Genomic DNA, 20336 nt, shown 5'->3' with positions numbered 1-20336 from the left:
AGAGGGAGACGTACACAGGTGAATAGTTTTACCTATTAGCAAAATAATGATGGGAGTGTAATAACGCATGGTTGTTGTCCCACCTGTTTTGCAAGGTGCTGGTGTCTCTCTTTATGTCCTGCAGCATAGCTTCTTCAGAGGGCAGAGTTAGTAACCCTGGAGCAAGAAATGATGTATTCACACATTAATAATGACAACAACCTCAAAGCTTCAATCACTCGCATTCAAATACACTAGTCAACCCAACAACTTCAGACACAGAGCTGGACAATTCAGGAAAAGGGGAGTTAATGAGTTAGTTTTTACCTTTAAAGACCCGGGTGGCCCAGCGGGCCTGCATCTCAGCCAGAGGGTTGATGGCTCCCAGGTTACAGACGAAGCCCACTACAGCCAGACTGGGCCGGGCAAGCCCAGGGGGGAACACATTACGGTACAGAGACAGGTGGTGACTGCTATTAGCTAGCAGACCCGAAGGCAGGAAGGGAAAGTCATAGTTGTAGCCGGTGGCAAACACCACAACATCCACCTAGGAAGGTGAGGTAAGGTAGAGAGAGGGGAGGTGAGAAGGGAGGAGGTGAGTGTGTGTGTGTGTAACAGTATAACTTTAGACCGTCCCCTCGCCCATACCCGGACGCAAACCAGGGACCCTCTGCACACATTAACAACAGTCACCCACGAGGCATCGTTACCCATCACTCCACAAAAGCCGCGGCTCTTGCAGAGCAAGGGGAACTACTACTTCAAGGTCTCAGAGCAAGTGACGTCACCGATTGAAACACTATTTAGCGCACACCACTGCTAACTAAGCTAGCCGTTTCACATCCGTTACACTCACCCCCCTTTTGACCTCATCCTTTTTCCGCAGCAACCAGTGATCCGAGTCAACAGCATCAACAGTATAACTTTAGACTGTCCCCTCGCCCATACCCGGGCGCAAACCAGGGACCCTCTGCCACATTAACAACAGTCACCCACGAAGCATCGTTACCCATCACTCCACAAAAGCATCGTTACCCATCACTCCACAAAAGCCGCGGCTCTTGCAGAGCAAGGGGAACTACTACTTCAAGGTCTCAGAGCAAGTGACGTCACCGATTGAAACGCTATTTAGCGCGCACCACCGCTAACTAAGCTAGCCGTTTCACATCCATTGTGTGTGTGTGTGTGTACCTTGTCCACAACACTGCCGTCCTCAAATGCCACACTGGAGCCTCTGATCTCCCTGATGTTAGGTTTGATCAGAACACGACCAGAGATGATTCGACCAGGCAGGTCATCATTCACCACCGGGATCTGGGCAAAGAACCTGAAATAGATGGATCGGTCAGCCAGCCAGCCAGCCAGCCAGCCAGTCAAATATGTATAGAGCATACCCATGTTTTGGCTGTAGGCCGTACAGTCTGTGGTCAAAGCTCTGGTTCAGATTCTTCTCCATCATCCAGGTAATCCAGGAGGGGAAGAGCTTCTGCAGCAGTTTGTCCAATCGTGAAGTGCCCACCAGGTCACCTGGCAAGCCCCCTGCCCCCACCCTGCTGACCACCCATGCCCCCTTCCGTGTGCTGAGGTACACCTGTAGACCAGGAGAGGAAGGGTTAATGATCTTTGTTAGAGGTGGCCTAGTTTCATTATACACCGACGATATCTTACATTGTTTAGATAAAGTCTCTCAATACCTCCCAAACGCCTTGAAGATCATAGACAGATTCAGCACCATCTCAAGTTATAAAATAAATCTAACCAAATCTGCCTCTCAAGACCCCAATGGAGGACTCCATCTCTACTTATGGAATCACAATAGTTTTCCATTTTAATATTTAGGAATAAATATATTTCCTTCCATAGATAAAACAATTTCTAGAAACTTCAACAGAACAATCAAGTCAATACGACCTCAGACTAAAATCCCAGTTGCGTTAATTGCCACTGATTAATTTCTGTGCAGTGCCTTCAGAAAGTATTCACACCCAATGACTTTTTCCACAATTTGTTGTGTTACAGCCTGAATTTAAAATGTATTCAATTGATGAGTTGTCACTGGCCTACACACAATACCCCATAATGTCAAAGTGGAAATTCTAATTAAATACAAATGAAAAGCTGAAATGTCTCTTGAGTCATTAAGTATTCAATCCCTTTGTTATGGCAAGCTTAAATAAGTTCAGGAGTAAAAAGTTGCTTAACAAGTCACATAAGTTGCATGAACTCATTGTGTGTGCAATAATAGTGTTTAACATGATTTTTGAATGACTAACTCATCTTTGTACCCCACACATACAAATAATTGTAAGGTCCCCCAGTCAAGCAGTGAATTTCAACCACAGATTCAATCACAAAGACCAGAGGTTTTCCAATGCCTCGCAACGTTCTTGACACTAACCAGTCAGGCTTCAAGACGGTTCACTCAACCAAGACTGTTCTTCTCTGTGTCAGAGGCTCTGTGCACTGCCAAAGCTGACTCTCCTCTGTTCTCATCCTCCTAGATGTATCTGCTGCCTTTGACACCATGAACTATCAGATCCTCCTCTCCACCCTCTCAGGCTCTGCACACTCTTGGATTGCATCCTACCTAGCAGGCCACTCTTACCAGGTGACGTGGAGAGGATCTACGTCTGCACCACACACACTTGTGTCCTCCAGGGCTCTGTTCTAGGCCCTCTCCTCTTCTCTCTACACACCAAGTCACTCAGTTCTGTCATTCCTCACTCGGCTCGGTCATGGTATCTCCGATCATTGCTATGCGGATGACACTCAACTACTTTTTCCTTCCCCCCTTCTGGCACCCAGGTGTTAACACGCATACCTCCGTGCCTGGCAGATATCTCAACTTGGATGATGTCGGCCCAACACCTCAAGCTCAGCAAGACTGAACTGCTCTTCCTCCCAGCAAAGGCCTTCCTACTCAAAGATCTCCCCATCATGGTTGAAAACAGTGTCACCCTCCCATAGTGCAAAGAATCTTGGCGTGACCCTGTCGTTCTCTGCAAACATCAAAAGCAACGACCCGCTCCTGCAGGTTCATTCTCTACATTATCCATAGAGTACAACCTTTCCTCACGCAGGAAGCGGCACAGGTCCTAATCCAGACACTTGTACTCTTCCGTCTGAAATACTGCAACTCGCTGTTGGCTGGGCTCCCTGCTTGTGCCATCAAACCCCTGTAACTTATCCAGAACGCAGCAGCCCGCCTGGTTTTCAACCTTCCCAAGTTCTATCATGTCACTCAGCTCCTCTGCACATTCCACTGGCTTACAGTTGAAGCTTGCATCCACTACAAGACCATGGAGCTCACCTATGGAACAGCAAGAGGGGAAGGTTGCTCTAACCCTACACCCCAAACCGAGCACTCCGTTCTGCCACCTCTAGTCTATTGACCCTCCCATCCCTACGGGAGGGCAGTTCCCGCTCATCCCAGTCCCACCCCAATGGTGGAACCAGCCTCCCCCTGAAGCTAGAACAGCAGAGTCCCTGACCATCTTCCAAAAACATCTGAAACCTTACCTCTTCAATAAGTATGTTAAATAATCCTCCTCCTCACCTCGACCCTTCTAGCGCTGACTCTACTGACAGCCATATTGAGGAAAAATGTACTTTCTATGCCTGTGATATGTGGTTGTCCCACCTAGATATCTGAAGATGAGTGCACTAACTAAGTCACTCTGGATAAGTGTCTGCTAAATGACTAAATTGTAAATGTAAAATGCAAAGAAAACGCACAGGGATTTCACCAGGAGTCCAATGGTGACTTTAAAACAGTTCAATTTTAAATGGCTGTGATAGAAGAAAACAACATTGTCACTCCACAATACTAACCTAATTGACAGAATGTAAAGGAAGCCAGTACAAAATAAAACATATTTCAAACCATGCATCCTGTTTGCAACAAGGCACTAAAGTAATAGTGCAAGAAATGTGAAAACCAATTCACTTTTTGTCCTGAATACAAAGTGTTATGTTTGGGGCAAGTCCAATGCAACACATTACTAAGTACCATTCTCCATATGTTCAAGCATAGTGGTGGCTGCATCATGTTATGGGTATGCTTGTAATAGTTAAGGACTGGGGAGTTTCGGGATAAAGCAGAAATTGAATGGAGCTAAGCAGAGTCAAAATTCTAGAGAAAAACCTAGTTCGGTCTGCTTTCCACACAACCCTGCTAGATGAATTCACCTTTCAGCACAACAATAACTTAAAAGGCCAAATATACATTGGAGTTGCTTACCAAGGTTCCTAAATTTCAGAGTTACAGCTTTGACTTAAATCTACTTGAAAATCTATGTCAACACCTGAAAATGGTTGTCTAGTAATGATCAACAATCAATTCGACAGAGCTTGAAGAATGTTTTAAATAATAAATGGTAAAATGTCACACAATCCAGGTGTGGAAAGCTCTTAAAGAGACTTACCCAGAAAGACATTTCAATAAATGTGCAGAGAGAAATTGTAAACATGGTTCCCTTTGTCATTATGGGGTATTGTGTGTAGATTGGTGAGAAAAAAAAAAACATATTTAATCCATTTTGAATTTAGGCTGTAACACCCCCAACATGTGGGATAAGTATCCGTGCATGGATACTTTCTGAAGGTACTGTTGTTCAAATGCTTCCCTTGTCTCCCCCTTCTGGCTATTGGGGGAAAATAATGCATAGTAGGTTTCTAAATGTACATGACAAGCAAGGTAAGTGATCCCGGGTTAAAATTAACAAACTTACAAAGAGGGAAAGACGTAGGAGGACTATCCGTACTAAACTTTAAAATTGTATTTCCAGGCAGGCTGGGTCCATCGACTCATGCAGTTTACGCCAAATCCTGACTCTGCCATCAGCGTGATGCAACAGGAACCGGGATTCGTCAGACTAGGCAATGTTTTTCAACTCTTCAATTGTCCAGTGTTGGTGATTGTATGCATTGAACTGCTGCTTCTTGTTTTTAGCTGACAGGAGTGGATCCCGGTGTTGTCGTCCGCTGCAATAATCCATCCATGACATGGATTGGCGAGTTGTGCCTCCTCGAGATGCCGTTCTGCATACCACTGTTGTACTGTACCATTATATGTGTCTGTTAGCTTAGGAAAGCAAATTAATGCCAAAATCTGTGCAATGTTGTGCGTAATTTTTCCAACATAATGACACTTATTTGGAGTCTGTGGCTCAAGTGGTTTGAAAGTGCGAATATTCGTCGAATACCTCAGCTAACAGGCTGAGGTAAAGACAGTTTCAAGTTGGATATTCGATGGATATTCGCACTTTCAAACCTCAATAGCTTTCAAACCACTTGAGCAACAGACTCCAAATAAGTGTCATTATGTTGGAAGAAATTGCGCACATTGCACAGGTCTTATTTTCACGATTTGGACATGAATTCACTTTCCTAAGCTAATAAACATGTGTAAACGTGAGCAGCATTTTGTATTCCTAGCCGAATTAGTTAGGGAGTGTAAACTTTTTTTTTTAACATTCAAATTTCAATAGCTTGAACTTGACTCAAACAAGGTCCAGAATGTCCACTGACTGCCCTTCTATATATTGCACACCCTTAAGTTTGTCCATTTTCATCTCAAGATTATACATGAATTTTTCCAAATGTAAAATTTCAATAGCTCCTTGGTCATGTGACCTACTGACCTCAAACAAGGTTCAGAATGTCTACTGACTATGCCTTCATATTGCACACTGATGTTTGTCTACTTTCATCTCATGCTATTAGACTTAAATATGTAAGCTTTGCAGGCCTTCATTTCACATGGGCGTTAAACTTCTTTTTTTAAGTTAAAAGATAGTTATTGCGAGGCTGGAACATTTGTTACATGGACACTGAAAAGACCCACAAATGGCTTTATGTGGAATGGATCAAGGACAGGAGAGGTGTTCGAACAGAGGTGCTTAAAGGAAGGAGCTCAGGCAGGCCTCATGAAAAACAATGTTTCATATGCTCTTTTTAATCACAGTAATAGGCAGTGATGTTAGTCAGAGTGAGCTTGATAAGGTGAAATAATTATTTTCATAGCACCACTTTCATATACTGTACATTAAGACTAATCCTTCTACGTTGAGTATTAGAACGCAGTTTCCATAACCTGATAATGACTTGATATTTGAGTGCATTCACAACAAGCCACCTGCAGACAACGTACAAAATGCAATAGTGCATTTGAGGGTTGGTTTTTCTGATGAAAATAATGATTTGATGCACAGCCTACTATTTCTAACCGTCTTTTGGAAGTAAAATCCTTTTTCCAAAATTAATTTAGGTACATTTTTGTGAAGAGGTATGAGGGTTGTGATATGGGTCATTTAATAGTAAAATCTTTTAAGTGATCAAAACATTTCTATATTGCTTCCCCAGTATCTGCATGAACCATCAGGCCAAGTGTTTTTGGTTGACCCTGCTGGACAGAAAGAGGGGGAATCGGAAACACGCTGCATTCAAATTCAGGTCTTAGTTATTCCATTGTACTGGATCTAATACATATTAGCATTTGACATACATTCATAAGTGTAATAACTTTTCAGGACATAGTGTGAAAAACAATCTTGGCTGCTGGCTCTGTCACTTTCAGCCATGCGCAGACCAGACTGAAAGGGGAAGGGTAGCTCTTGACTTGAACCACAGGGGTTCTCTGTAAAGAGAGTAATCCAAAAGGCACAGGCACACCCCTTGACCTGTATGTATTCTCTCCTGATTGGCTCTGTGGTGCACAGTCTGGCAGTCTGACTAAAGTGTCAGAGGTATGAGGAGAGACATCCTCCTTTGTATTTATGGAAACAAATATTTCATAACACTTTGGACCCTATTATTGGACAGTTAGAAGACAATGCATCAATGCAAAAAAAAAAAGTATTACTAATTACTGTCCATGAGTAACCTCAACCTTGTGGGTCTATGGGTGTTTTGGCCAATAAAGTGCCAACTCAATTCTACCAGTGACGAGTCTCTCATGCCCCTATGAACAGGGACACAGGGCAATAGTTTTTCATCTAAACCAGCCCTTTTTTACTAGAGTACACTAACCCCTAATTGGGGCTCTTTTCTTGACACATAGTAGCAGTTTACCAGATAAGTCAAGAAGAACAAAAAGTAGATTGTTGTAAGGGTGTATTACATCCTGTGCTGGCCCCATTGTCATATCCATTCTGGATTCTGAGAGGTAAAATCAGAGCTGAAAAATGCCTCTATGTATGTGAATACATTTTCCGCCAAGACAGAACTGCCAAAGGGGGTGGAGTTGGAATCTACTACAGAGTTCTATCATGCTATCCAGGTCTGAGCCCAAACAGTTTGAGCTTCTACTTTTAAAAATCCACCTTTCCAGAAATAAGTCTCTCACGATTGCCGCTTGTTACAGACCCCCCTCAGCCCCCAGCTGCGCCCTGGACACCATTTGTGAATTAATTGCCCCCCATTTATCTTCAGAGTTGGTAATGTTAGGTGACCTAAACTTGGACATGCTTAACACCCCGGCCATCCTACAATCTAAGCTAGATGCCCTCAATCTCACCCAAATGATCATGGAACCTACCAGGTTCAACCCCAAATCCGTAAACTCGGGCACCCTCATAGATATCATCCAGACCAATCTGCCCTCCAAATACACCTCTGCTGTCTTCAACCAGGATCTCAGCCATCACTGCCTCATTGCCTGCATTCGTAATGGGTCCACAGTCAAACGACCACCCCTCATCATAGTCAAACGATCCCTAAAACACTTCAGCGAGCAGGCCTTTCTAAATCGACCTGTCCCGGGTATCCTGGAAAGATATTGACCTCATTCCGTCAGTAGAGGTTGCCTGGTTATTCTTTAAAAGTGCTTTCCTCACCATCTTTTAAATAAGCATGCCCCATTCAAACATTTTAGATATAGTCCTTGGTTTACTCCAGACCTGACTGCCCTTGACCAGCACAAAAACATCCTGTGGTGTACTGCATTAGCATTGCATAGCCCTTGCGATATGCAACCTTTCAGGGAAGTTAGGAACTTATCAGCAGACTCAACAGCCTTGGATTCTCAAATGACTGCCTCGCCTGGTTCACCAACTACTTCTCAGATAGAGTTCAGTGTGTCAAATCGGAGGGCCTGTTGTCCGGACCTCTGGCAGTCTATGGGGGTGCCACAGGGTTCAATTCTCAGGTTGACTCTTTTCTCTGTATACATCAATGATGTCGCTCTTGCGGCTGGTGATTCTCTGATCCACTTCTATGCAGACAACACCATTCTGTATACTTCTGGCCCTTATTTGGACAATGTTAACTAACCCTACAACTCTCCTTCCGTGGTCTCCAACTGCTCTTAAATGCAAGTAAAACTAAATGCATGCTCTTCAACTGATCGCTACCTGCCCGCCCGCCTAGCATCTCTACTCTGGACGGTTCTGACTTAGAATATGTGGACAACTACAAATACCTAGGTGTCTGGTTGGACTAAACTCTCCTTCCAGACTCAAGCATCTCCAATCCAATATTAAATCTAGAATAGTCTTCCTGTTGCACAACAAAGCATCCAAACATACCCTCGCAAAACTGACTATCCTACCGATCCTTGACTTCGGTGATGTCATTTACAAAATAGCCTCCAACTACTCAGCAAATTGGATGCAGTCTATCACAGTGCCATCCATTTCGTCACCAACGCCCCATATACTACCCACCACTGCAACCTGTATGCTCTCGTTGGCTGGCCCTCGGTTCATATTCCTCGCCAAAACCACTGGCTCCAGGTCATCTATAATTCTTTGCTAAGTAAAGCCCCGCCTTATCTCAGCTCACTGGTCACCATAGCAGCACCCACCCATAGCACTCGCTCCAGCAGGTATATTTCACCGGTCACCCCCAAAACCAATTCCTCCTTAGGCTGCCTTTCCTTCCAGTTCTCTGCTGCCAATGACTGGAACAAATTGCAAAAATCACTGAAGCTGGAGACTCATATCTCCCTCACTATCTTTAAGCATCAGCTAGAGCAGCTTACAGATAATTGCACCTGTACATAGCCCATCTGTAAATAGCCCATCCAACTACCTCATCCCCATATTGTTATTTATTTAATGTATTATTTTGCTCCTTTGCACCCCAGTAGCTCTACTTGCACATTCATCTGCTGCACATCTATCACGCCAGTGTTTATTTGCAAAATTGTAATTATTTCACCACTACGGCCTATTTATTGCCTTACCTCATTTGCACAAACTGTATATAGTTTTCTATTGTGTTATTAACTGTACGTTTATTCTATGTGTAACTCTGTGTTGTTGTTTGCCATACTGCTTTGCTTCATCTTGGCCAGGTCACAGTTGTAAATGAGTACTTGTTCTCAACTTATATCCTTCCTGTTGGGCCCTGTCCGGGGGTGTCCTCGGATGGGGCCACAGTGTCTCCTGACCCCTCCTGTCTCAGCCTCCAGTATTTATGCTGCAGTAGTTTGTGTCGGGGGACTAGGGTCAGTTTGTTATATCTGGAGTACTTCTCCTGTCCTATTCGGTGTCCTGTGTGAATCTAAGTGTGCGTTCTCTAATTCTCTCCTTCTCTTTCTTTCTCTCTCTCCCTCTCTCGGAGGACCTGAGCCCTAGGACCATGCCCCATGACTACCTGACATGATGACTCCTTGCTGTCCCCAGTCCACCTGGCCGTGCTGCTGCTCCAGTTTCAACTGTTCTGCCTTCTTATTATTCGAACATGCTGGTCATTTATGAACATTTGAACATCTTGGCCATGTTCTGTTATAATCTCCACCTGGCATAGCCAGAAGAGGACTGGCCACCCCACATAGCCTGGTTCCTCTCTAGGTTTCTTCCTAGGTTTTGGCCTTTCTAGGGAGTTTTTCCTAGCCACCGTGCTTCTACACCTGCATTGCTTGCTGTTTGGGGTTTTAGGCTGGGTTTCTGTACAGCACTTTGAGATATCAGCTGATGTACGAAGGGCAATATAAATACATTTGATTTGATTACCTGGTTGAATAAAGGTGAAATAAATAAATACTGTATGTGGGAATGTCTTATGTCCATCCTACATGTAGTGTTGGTACATGGAATATTCCTCAACTGCATATATCATAAATTGCAAATAGAAGTATTATGTTCAACAACTGACATTGTCAGATACTATTTTGACAAACACACTTTGGTGCTTACAATTCATTCTCTATTGTCATAGATTTGGTGGGCACTGTCATCTGTGATCTTTGTGATATGACTTTCTTTAAGCACGTACTGATGAAACTGTCACTTCATTATTTTTTCTTAAAGTCTACAAACGCTCTACATTTATTCACTCTGATAGGGTTGGATCCTATATGCTACTTTTATTATTGTCCTGTAAATGGTTCAGTGCCTATAATTTAAGCTGTGTGTGTGTGTAAAATGGGGCATAAAGGAAGTTACCTCTACTACTAAATTACTAGATTATAGTGATAAGGAAAACAGCCTACAAATTTGGCCTGTGTATTCATTTGCCTCTAACTAATCATAATTACATTATTTTTACATAAAAAAAGAGAATAGTTCAAAATGAGAAGATCCTGCCATGGAAAAGATGACTGGGTGGACATTAAGTGGAAAGGAGGTGAAATAACTCACCATGCAGCAGGACACCTTTAGCTGTGGGGTCTTCGTAAAGCAGGTTTGATAGTTATATTTTCAATAATGAATGGTTAGCTGTTGTGACAATTAGGTCAAAAACTCTTATATTTTGGTGTAGATGGCCAAGAAAGTTGCACAGAACTTCCAACATCCCCTCCCAAATTGACATGGAACCTTCAAAAACACATGGAGCAACTGAAAATAATCTTTTGACAACAGTGACGGCATGTAAGACAATTTATGATATAACACAATGGATGGCTAATTCGTCATACTACATTGATATTATTTATAACGTGTTACACTTTTTGTTTTAGATTGAATGTTTTGCGGTGGTTCCATGCGCTGTAACTAGGAATGAAGACGAAATTGTTAAACAGAGTAAAGAACACAAACTGAAGTGCAGTCTGTTGTTGAAAATGTACGCTATACCCCATCCACACTGAAGAGGCTCTGACATGTACATCAACCAGGGATAATGTAAGCTATACCCCATCCACACTGAAGAGGCTCTGACATGTACATCAACCAGGGATAATGTATGCTATACCCCATCCACACTGAAGAGGCTCTGACATGTACATCAACCAGGGATAATGTACGCTATACCCCATCCACACTGAAGAGGCTCTGACATGTACATCAACCAGGGATAATGTATGCTATACCCCATCCACACTGAAGAGGCTCTGAAATGTACATCAACCAGGGATAATGTACGCTATACCCCATCCACACTGAAGAGGCTCTGACATGTACATCAACCAGGGATAATGTACGCTATACCCCATCCACACTGAAGAGGCTCTGACATGTACATCAACCAGGGATAATGTACGCTATACCCCATCCACACTGAAGAGGCTCTGACATGTACATCAACCAGGGATAATGTATGCTATACCCCATCCACACTGAAGAGGCTCTGACATGTACATCAACCAGGGATAATGTATGCTATACCCCATCCACACTGAAGAGGCTCTGAAATGTACATCAACCAGGGATAATGTACGCTATACCCCATCCACACTGAAGAGGCTCTGACATGTACATCAACCAGGGATAATGTACGCTATACCCCATCCACACTGAAGAGGCTCTGACATGTACATCAACCAGGGATAATGTATGCTATACCCCATCCACACTGAAGAGGCTCTGACATGTACATCAACCAGGGATAATGTATGCTATACCCCATCCACACTGAAGAGGCTCTGACATGTACATCAACCAGGGATAATGTATGCTATACCCCATCCACACTGAAGAGGCTCTGACATGTACATCAACCAGGGATAATGTATGCTGTACCCCATCCACACTGAAGAGGCTCTGACATGTACATCAACCAGGGATAATGTATGCTATACCCCATCCACACTGAAGAGGCTCTGACATGTACATCAACCAGGGATAATGTATGCTATACCCCATCCACACTGAAGAGGCTCTGACATGTACATCAACCAGGGTTAATGTATGCTGTACCCCATCCACACTGAAGAGGCTCTGACATGTACATCAACCAGGGATAATGTATGCTGTACCCCATCCACACTGAAGAGGCTCTGACATGTACATCAACCAGGGATAATGTATGCTATACCCCATCCACACTGAAGAGGCTCTGACATGTACATCAACCAGGGATAATGTACGCTATACCCCATCCACACTGAAGAGGCTCTGACATGTACATCAACCAGGGATAATGTATGCTATACCCCATCCACACTGAAGAGGCTCTGACATGTACATCAACCCGGGATAAAAGAGAAAGTTAACTTCAATTAAGTATGAAACATTTCAGTGTCTGTTGACATGTTGGAAAAGATTAAATATAATATGTCAATATTATATTTTTATTCATTGATATACTGGCCACCATTACTGTGGTTACATGTTCAGTATATGTATTGACCAGCAAACCCACTGCAGCCTACCACACTAGCTCACTCTCCATCCCTGCTTTGGACAATTAATAGCATGTACTTTGCCCTTTATGGTTGATATTAACGACGAAAGGAGATATAATCTGTCTCTCTCCTATTGTGTACCGCTGTTAAAAATAAAAGAAACAGGGAAAATAAGTACTGAGAACTACCAATTATTATAGATAAATATTAAAGGGTAAACACAACACTGGACTGAACCCCCTAATTGTCAAACTAATATTAAATGTACAACATAGAAGAGACATAACTAAAGGTTATGCAATATGGGTGTATATCCACTGCACGCTTCAGAGGTGTGTAATTGACATGACCAAGGAGCTATTGAAATTTAAAACATTGAAAAATGTACGTACACAAGAGTGTGCAATATAGAAGGGTACATTCTGCACCATGTTCGAAGTCAGTAGGTCACATGACCAAGGAGGAGAAAAATTAATGTAAAAATGTGAGATGAAAATTGACAAACTAAAGGGTGTGCAATGTGAAGGCCCACTGAGTGGACATTCTGAACCTTGTTTGAAGTCACATGACCAAGGAGCTATTGAAATTGTACTTTTTTTTTTTTTTTATGTAAAATGTTGTGACATGAAAATGGACAAACTAAAGGGTGTGCAATATAGAAGGGTAGTCCATGGACATTCTGAACCTTGTTTGAGTGCAGTAGGTCATATGAAAAATTTAAATAAATCATTTGAAATAGTGCGAGATGCAAATAAAAAAAAAATAAGTGTGTGTCTATGCGATCGGGTTAGCTAGAACCAGTTTTTAAAGTTTTAGGAGTAATGGTTAAATAGCTATTGAAATTAGAAAAATGTGATTTGTCACTATGTTGACGGTCCCTAACTGCTGTTGGTGGACGTAAGGAAAACTAAAAGGCGAATATCCAACCTGAAACTGTCTTTACCTCTTTTTTAAAAAATTGTTCACAGACTATTTAACACAGGAAATGTTTTACGATGAAATTGTCCCCATATGATGTGGGAGTGCATGCAGTTAAATGCTGCTGGGACAAAGTTACAAAATTAATTTTGAAGTGCATGAATTTAAATATGAAATGTTTTGCATTTACTATGTTACTTAACAATGATAGCTCCGTACAGAGCTGCTGCAATAAAGATGTTGACTCTCAGATGGCAATCACCTCACTCTTTCCCAATGGATACGGTTACCATTAGAATTATTGACAGCGAGAACGAATGGTGCTAAAGATTGCTTAGTCTCTTCCTGTTCATGATAGCTAGGAGTTTTGCAGAGAAATACTTCCAGAAGAATCAGAGGATTTCCCACTCACCTGCTCCGCTACTCTGCTGGCATCCACAGCGATGTCACCTCCAGAATTCCCGATCCCGACCACCACCACCCTCTTCCCCTGCAGCCCCTCAGCACTGCGATATTCCCAACTATGTAAGTACCTGCCCTCAAACTCCTCTATACCTGGGTGGATAAGAAAAACAAATGATAAATAATGATACACTATCATGGTAATTGATTAATGATGATAATCAAGCATATTATTCAAATTACAAGTTGTGAGGGCTATGACTGGAATATACACATGATGATGTATGTAAGAAGGATGTGAGTCTATATATCTCCAGTGATAGTAGCATATAAAATGGACAATACAATGTCACCGGGGACTATGATAGCGACAGAGAGTTGACAGTTACCTGGGAAGTCTTTGAGAGGCAGGTGTGGTTGTGTAAAGTGACCGGTGCAGACCATCACAGCATCAAAGACCTGAGACTCCCTCTGACCTTCTGTCCTCTCTGTCTCCACCTCCCACTGGCCCGATACTGGGAAGTCTGGCCTCTGTCGCACACTCACCACAGTGGTCTGACACACACAGGTAGACAGGCAGACATGCACGCACACACCACAAAATGAATCATTATTTACCATTGAAAGGGATCATAACATAAGATGTGACTGAATAAACATCAACTTCCTTCCTTCATGCCCCCTGACCTGGAAGACGATGTGCTTGAAGAGGTCAAAGGTCTCAGCGTAAAGTCGTAGGTAGATCAGCAGCTGGGAGTGGTGCATGTTGTTGGGCAGGTGAGCTGGAGGAGGGAAGTCGCTGTATGACATCATTTCCTTGGAGCTGTTGATGATGACTGACTGGTAGATGTTGGCCCTGCCTGGGTCTGGATGCTCCTAAAGGACAAGGACACAGACTAAGGATATGCGCCAATAGACACACAACTTATAACACCTGGCAAGTTTATTTGGTAAATATTTTCCTAACTCTTCTTGAACTGCACTGTTGGTTAAGGGCTTGTAAGTAAGCAGTTCACGGTAAGGTCAACACTTGTTGTATTCTGCGCATGTGACAAAGTTTGATTTGAAGGGCGCATCCAAATGGTTACGACTGTTATCCTCCTTACGGCCCATTAACAAACAAACAACTTTGTTAAATATGATTTACCTTTGTCAAAACTATTAATTAAATGTTAATTCTATGTTGACGAAAATTATTTCAAAAATATAAACGTTTGTTTTCACATAGTATAAGCACTCGGAAGCGGACATTATTTAGCATTAGTATTCTCAGAGAATGACTGGCGGTGTTAGCTAGCTCGCTTTGTGACAAAATATTGCAAATATCGTAATGTTATCTATACAGAAAACATTTTGAACACGGTTTTAGTTTTCATTGATATTCTGTGTCTAACATTGCCATTCAAGCATTGATCTTTGATTAGGATACAGCCTAAGTATAACGACCATTTGATACAGTCTAATATGCTAACTAGCTATCACCGTCAATCATTCTCTATGAGAATGCTAACTGACGTCAGCTTCCGAGTGCTTATATTACGTTAAAACAAACTTTCACATTTTTTCAATAATTTTCCTAAACAAATCTTTCAAATTCTGTGCAAGTTTCGACCAACTTAATTAATATTTAATTAAGTTTTGCTTGTTTGTGAATGGGCTGGAAGTAGAACAATCACGTTCGATCAGGAACGTGTCATCACTAGTTACCACAACGACAAAGTCATAAACCCTGCCTATTTCTACAATCTCTTCTAAAAATTGTATTTTAAACCTAACCGCCGTAACACTAACCACACTGCTAACCTTTAGCCTAACCGTAAACTTAAATTATGACCAGAAAGCACATTTGTTTTCATTCATGTTTTCTTTGTGGGTGTGATAACTAGTGGAAACCCAGGAACTAGGTCAAGTGAGCAGGGCATCATAAGGTGAATAGACCCCTTCTAAATGTGTCCAATGCATTAGATATTGGAACAAATCCTGGGTAATCTATGATGCATACACTTTAGATATTGAAACAGAGCCAGTGTCATTTATATTGGATATTGAAATCTCCAGCAGTAGTGGGCAATCCCAAAACTCCATATAGGTACACTCACAACACACACACGCACGTATGCACACACACAGAGTAGATTAGTGTTGATCAGGCATCAGGTTCCTCACCCAGTCCACTCACCTTAAACCTCCACAGCCCTCCGATGTCTTCACTGCTCTCAAAGCAGGTGGGCTCCAGACCCTCATCCAGACAGCTCTTGATGCTGGTCAGACCTGAGGGACCTGCCCCAATCACTGCTACTGTACGCACCATGATGGAACTACAGAGAGAGAGAGAGAGAGCGAGCAATGTTTGTACCATTGGAATAACTACAACTAATTTACAATATCACACTCACCTGGAGAAAGACTGACAGTGGTGTAAATCACGTCATAATTTCCTCAAAGTTTGTACCGACAGATGTAGCTTATTGAATAGCCTCAAACACCAAGTTAGGCATACTTCATTTCAAAATGCATTATCATGAATGATGACTCATGTCCAAACTGCATCTGCATGCCATTCATTTGATCTCAATCAGTTTCATGGATGGGAATATGCATTTAGCTATTCTTGAATTACTCTTTCGTGAGTGATTTAGAGCAGATGGCATTAAACTATTAGACTTTCTTGTATTTTGTTTCAATCAAAGCATATGTGACCGACCGGCTCCAAACCGGTCTTATATAGAAACATTTGGACCAGTCTTTTACATTGGATAAAAGTAGAGATTCAGAGCTCCAACATGCTATATCACACACTACAGTTGAGGAACAATGGGAAAGTCATTTTGGTTTGATAGTTGATAAACTTGTAAACTTTTTTTTTGTTGTAAAATGGCCTTTGAATGTTTCGGTACTACTATTGAAGAGCCTTCTACAATCATTCAGCATCGTTCACACCCTCTTAAGCTTTAGCACCGCGCCCACCTCTAAGGGTTGAGCAGAGCGTTCTGTACGAACAGAAGTCAAGCACCCTTGCTAACTACTTCCAGACACAAATGACATAACATCTCACTGAACATTACTGAACATTACTCGTCCTAGCAAAGCTTGTTAGGCTGTTATGTTATCTAGAGCGTTGGTGACTGCAACTGTGCTGTCAGATTGTCAGTTCGTAATTCAAAACGTGTGGCTTTCGGAAAGTTCAACGCGCACTCCGGACACTCTGGCCGATGAGTAGGATTGATCCAAATGTTCTGGCCTCACAACGGCAGTAATAAACAAAGACATGTAAAAAATAAAAAAAAGTCTACGTAGAAATCTCAGTATATCACAAACATATGTCTGTCTGTAGGTGGAGGTCCGTCAATCAGGGATTCAGTTCAGTTTGTGGTTCAGCGCATTGTTCCTTGGTGCTTCTGAGTCCCCCCTCTCGCTCTGTTTCCACACCTAAGCTTACTGGCCAACATTGGCTAGCTTGCTAACTACTTCCAGACACATGAGAGAACACCCCACTCTGACCATTACTTGCCCTAGCAGAGCTGGTTATGTTGTTTTGATGTTATCCAGAGTGTTGGTGACTAACTTTGCTGCAAATATCCTAAGCAGGGCTACAGCATCTTCCAGAGGCGGTCAGGCTCCTTGGGCTTTTCAGTGGCCACTCTGGTTTTGGAATCTTTGGCAGAATGGTGTCACATATCATTCTGGGTTCCACTGCGCAAGAGGGGGTCCGTGGAGTTGTATGAACATCAATGCAGACGCAGTGAATTTGGATCATAGATACCGTTGGTGTGAGAAAGTTAATCTGTTTAAACCCCGTCACACTCCGCCGAGCTGCAGATTTTTCCCCCACAATCTTATTGGCCAAACTTGTCAAGCCTGACAGGCCTCCGCAGTACACACACACACACATAGCCTACAGTTCTTCATAAATCTCGCCACTGTCAGAGAAAAGACACTGCCACTTACCTACCTTTAGGCTGCTATACATATTTATTTGGTTTGCCATTCAGCATGGGATTTTATTGGCAATTAAATATAATTTATCAAAATAAATTTTCCCAAAATAGTTTTACCAGCTCCGAAAAAGTGAGGGAGCACCACTAGCCCACGCTCCGGCAGCACTACACTCCTGGACACTAGGAAACCTGCACATGCAGGAGAGGATCATTGCCAGACCAGATCAGTGCCTGATTGGTTAGTGGGAATGGCACCGTTTCTGGAGGATGGTCACGAAAATTGTCCAGCTAAGAAATAAAGTTTATGACCCCTTGACCATAGGCCCTGGTGGGGCAGTGGAGTGGACTGAGGTGTGAAATGGGGAATTCAAGGCTTTTTTCCCCATTTGTTTTATTTTAACCATATTTTGCATTTCTCTGAAAACACTATTTCTTTAAAACTTCACAGATTGGATTTAAAATCCAAACACCATTGTCAATCAATGATTGGCTTAGCAACTCACAGCTATTTACAGCGCATTCAGAAAGTATTCAGACCCCTTCTCTTTTTTCTACATTTTGTTACATTAGCCTTATTCTAAAATGGATTGAATTGTTTTTCCTCAATCTGCACATTATACCCCATAATGACAAAGCAAAAACAGGTTTTTATACAGTCGCTGAAATATCACATTTCTATAAGTTTTAGACCCGTTGCTATGAGACTCAGGTGCATCCTGTTTCCACAGTAGCCTTCATCATTCTTAATTGGAAGAATTTTAGAACCACCAAGACTCTTCCTAGAGCTGTCCGCCCGGCCAAACTGAGCAATCGGGGGAGAAGGGCCCCGATCAGGGAGGTGACCAAAGAACACGATGGTCAATCTGATAGAGCTCCAGAGTTCTGCAGTGGAGATGGTTGTCCTTCTGGAAGGTTCTCCCATCTATGCAGCACTCCACCAATCAGGCCTTTATGATAGAGTGGCCAGACGGAAGTCACTCCTCAGTAAAAGGCACATAACAGCCTGCTTGGAGTTTACAAAAGGCCCCTAGAGGAATCTCAGACCATGAGAAACAATATTCTATGGTCTGATGAAACCATGATTGAACTCTTTAGCCTGAATACCAAGTGTCACATCTGGAGGATGGCACCATTCCTACGGTGAGGCATGGTGGTGGCAGCATCATGCTGTCGGGATGTTTTTTCAGCAGCAGGGATGGGAAAATAGTCAGGATCGAGGCAAAGATGACCAGAACAAAGTACAGAGAGATCCTTGATGAAAACCTGCTCCAGAGCGCTCAGGACCTCAGACTGGGGAAGGTTCTCCTTCCAACAGGACAACGACACTAAGCACAGCCAAGACAACGCAGGAGTGGCGTCGAGACAAGTCTCTGAATGGCCCAGCCAGAGCCCGGACTTGAACCCGATCCAACCTGACAGACCTTGAGAGGATCTGCAGAGAAGAAATGGGAGAAACTCCCCAAATACAAGGGTGCCAAGCTTGTAGCGTCATACCCAAGAATACTCGGCTGTAATCACTGTCAAAAGTGCTTTAACAAAGTACTGAGTAAAGGGTCTGAATAGTTATGTAAATGTGATATAGAAATTTGCAAACATTTCTAAAAACCTGTTTTTGCATTGTCATTATTGAGTATTGTGTGTAGATTGATGAGGGGTGGAAACTATTAAGTCCATTTTTGAACAAGGCTGTAAAATAACAAAATGTGGAAAAAGTCAAGGTGTCTGAATACTTTCCGAATGCACTGTGAGTTTGAGTCAGTCTATACTGTAACTTCACATTAATCTATATATTTTCGGGGGACAAAATGGCGCCGTAGAGAGAACACGGTGTTTCAGCGAGCTCTCGTGGCATTCGTAAATTTATATTCTTACATTAATCTCCTAGCTTGAAAAAGTGGTAGAATTGGCGAAATAAGTTACCATATAATGAGTCTTGACGACTATTTCGCAAAAATCTCCGACAACATGCCCAATAGAACTACTAAGAAGTCGACCAAAACCACCACCCCTGTGGATGTGCATGAGGAGCTAGCTAACGTTAGCGAAGCTAACACCATTGCGGACCCAGGCACAATGGACCTGATAATTCAAAAGATGACTGATAGCATCGATCACTTTAGTAATGTTAAGATAAGAACGGTCTTGGAAGCAATAGCAAGCCATTCAGCTGAAATACAGAGCGTTGTGAAACGTGTTGTTGAGGCGGAAGGAAGGATTGCTGCAGTGGAAACTTCAACTACATCTATGGACGCTAAGATAAAAGCACTTGAGAAACAGGTGCGCGAAATGGCGGAGCACATTGACGACTTGGATAATCGAGGACGCAGATGCAATATTCGTGTCGTGGGACTCCCGGAAAATTTTGAAGAGACACGTTCAGTAAAATTCTTTGAGGAATGGATCCCTGGCTACCTACAAATGGACACTAAGGCTGCTCGTGTGAAGCTGGACAGAGCCCATCGCTCTCAAGCACCGATACCGGGCCCCAATCAACGCCCACGGCCGGTGGTTATAAAGTTCCACAACTTCACCGACAAGCAGCGCGTCATGGATGCGGCTAGAAACATCGGCTCTGTTGGTAGTCAACATAA

General features: G+C 42.8%; 1 protein-coding gene across 2 annotated transcripts in view; it reads right to left on the bottom strand.

Moving 5' to 3' along the window:
- LOC118391914 (flavin-containing monooxygenase 5-like) overlaps positions 1–20336 on the bottom strand; it is a 36559-nt gene that overhangs the window by 2496 nt on the left and 13727 nt on the right. For both annotated transcript variants that reach the window (XM_035783425.2, XM_035783414.2), the window contains exons 2-9: positions 15987–16125; positions 14495–14683; positions 14197–14362; positions 13818–13960; positions 1374–1570; positions 1171–1306; positions 307–526; positions 84–156 (exon numbers count right to left, since the gene is read on the bottom strand). In XM_035783425.2, the coding sequence (XP_035639318.1) occupies positions 84–156; positions 307–526; positions 1171–1306; positions 1374–1570; positions 13818–13960; positions 14197–14362; positions 14495–14683; positions 15987–16118 (1256 nt within the window). In that variant the 5' untranslated portion in view covers positions 16119–16125. The remainder of the gene's footprint in view (positions 1–83; positions 157–306; positions 527–1170; positions 1307–1373; positions 1571–13817; positions 13961–14196; positions 14363–14494; positions 14684–15986; positions 16126–20336) is intronic.

Source organism: Oncorhynchus keta, chromosome 1 (assembly GCF_023373465.1).
Source record: "Oncorhynchus keta strain PuntledgeMale-10-30-2019 chromosome 1, Oket_V2, whole genome shotgun sequence".
Lineage (NCBI taxonomy): Eukaryota > Metazoa > Chordata > Actinopteri > Salmoniformes > Salmonidae > Oncorhynchus > Oncorhynchus keta.
Note: the sequence above shows the minus strand (reverse complement) of the source record. Positions and strands in the feature narration are given on the sequence as shown.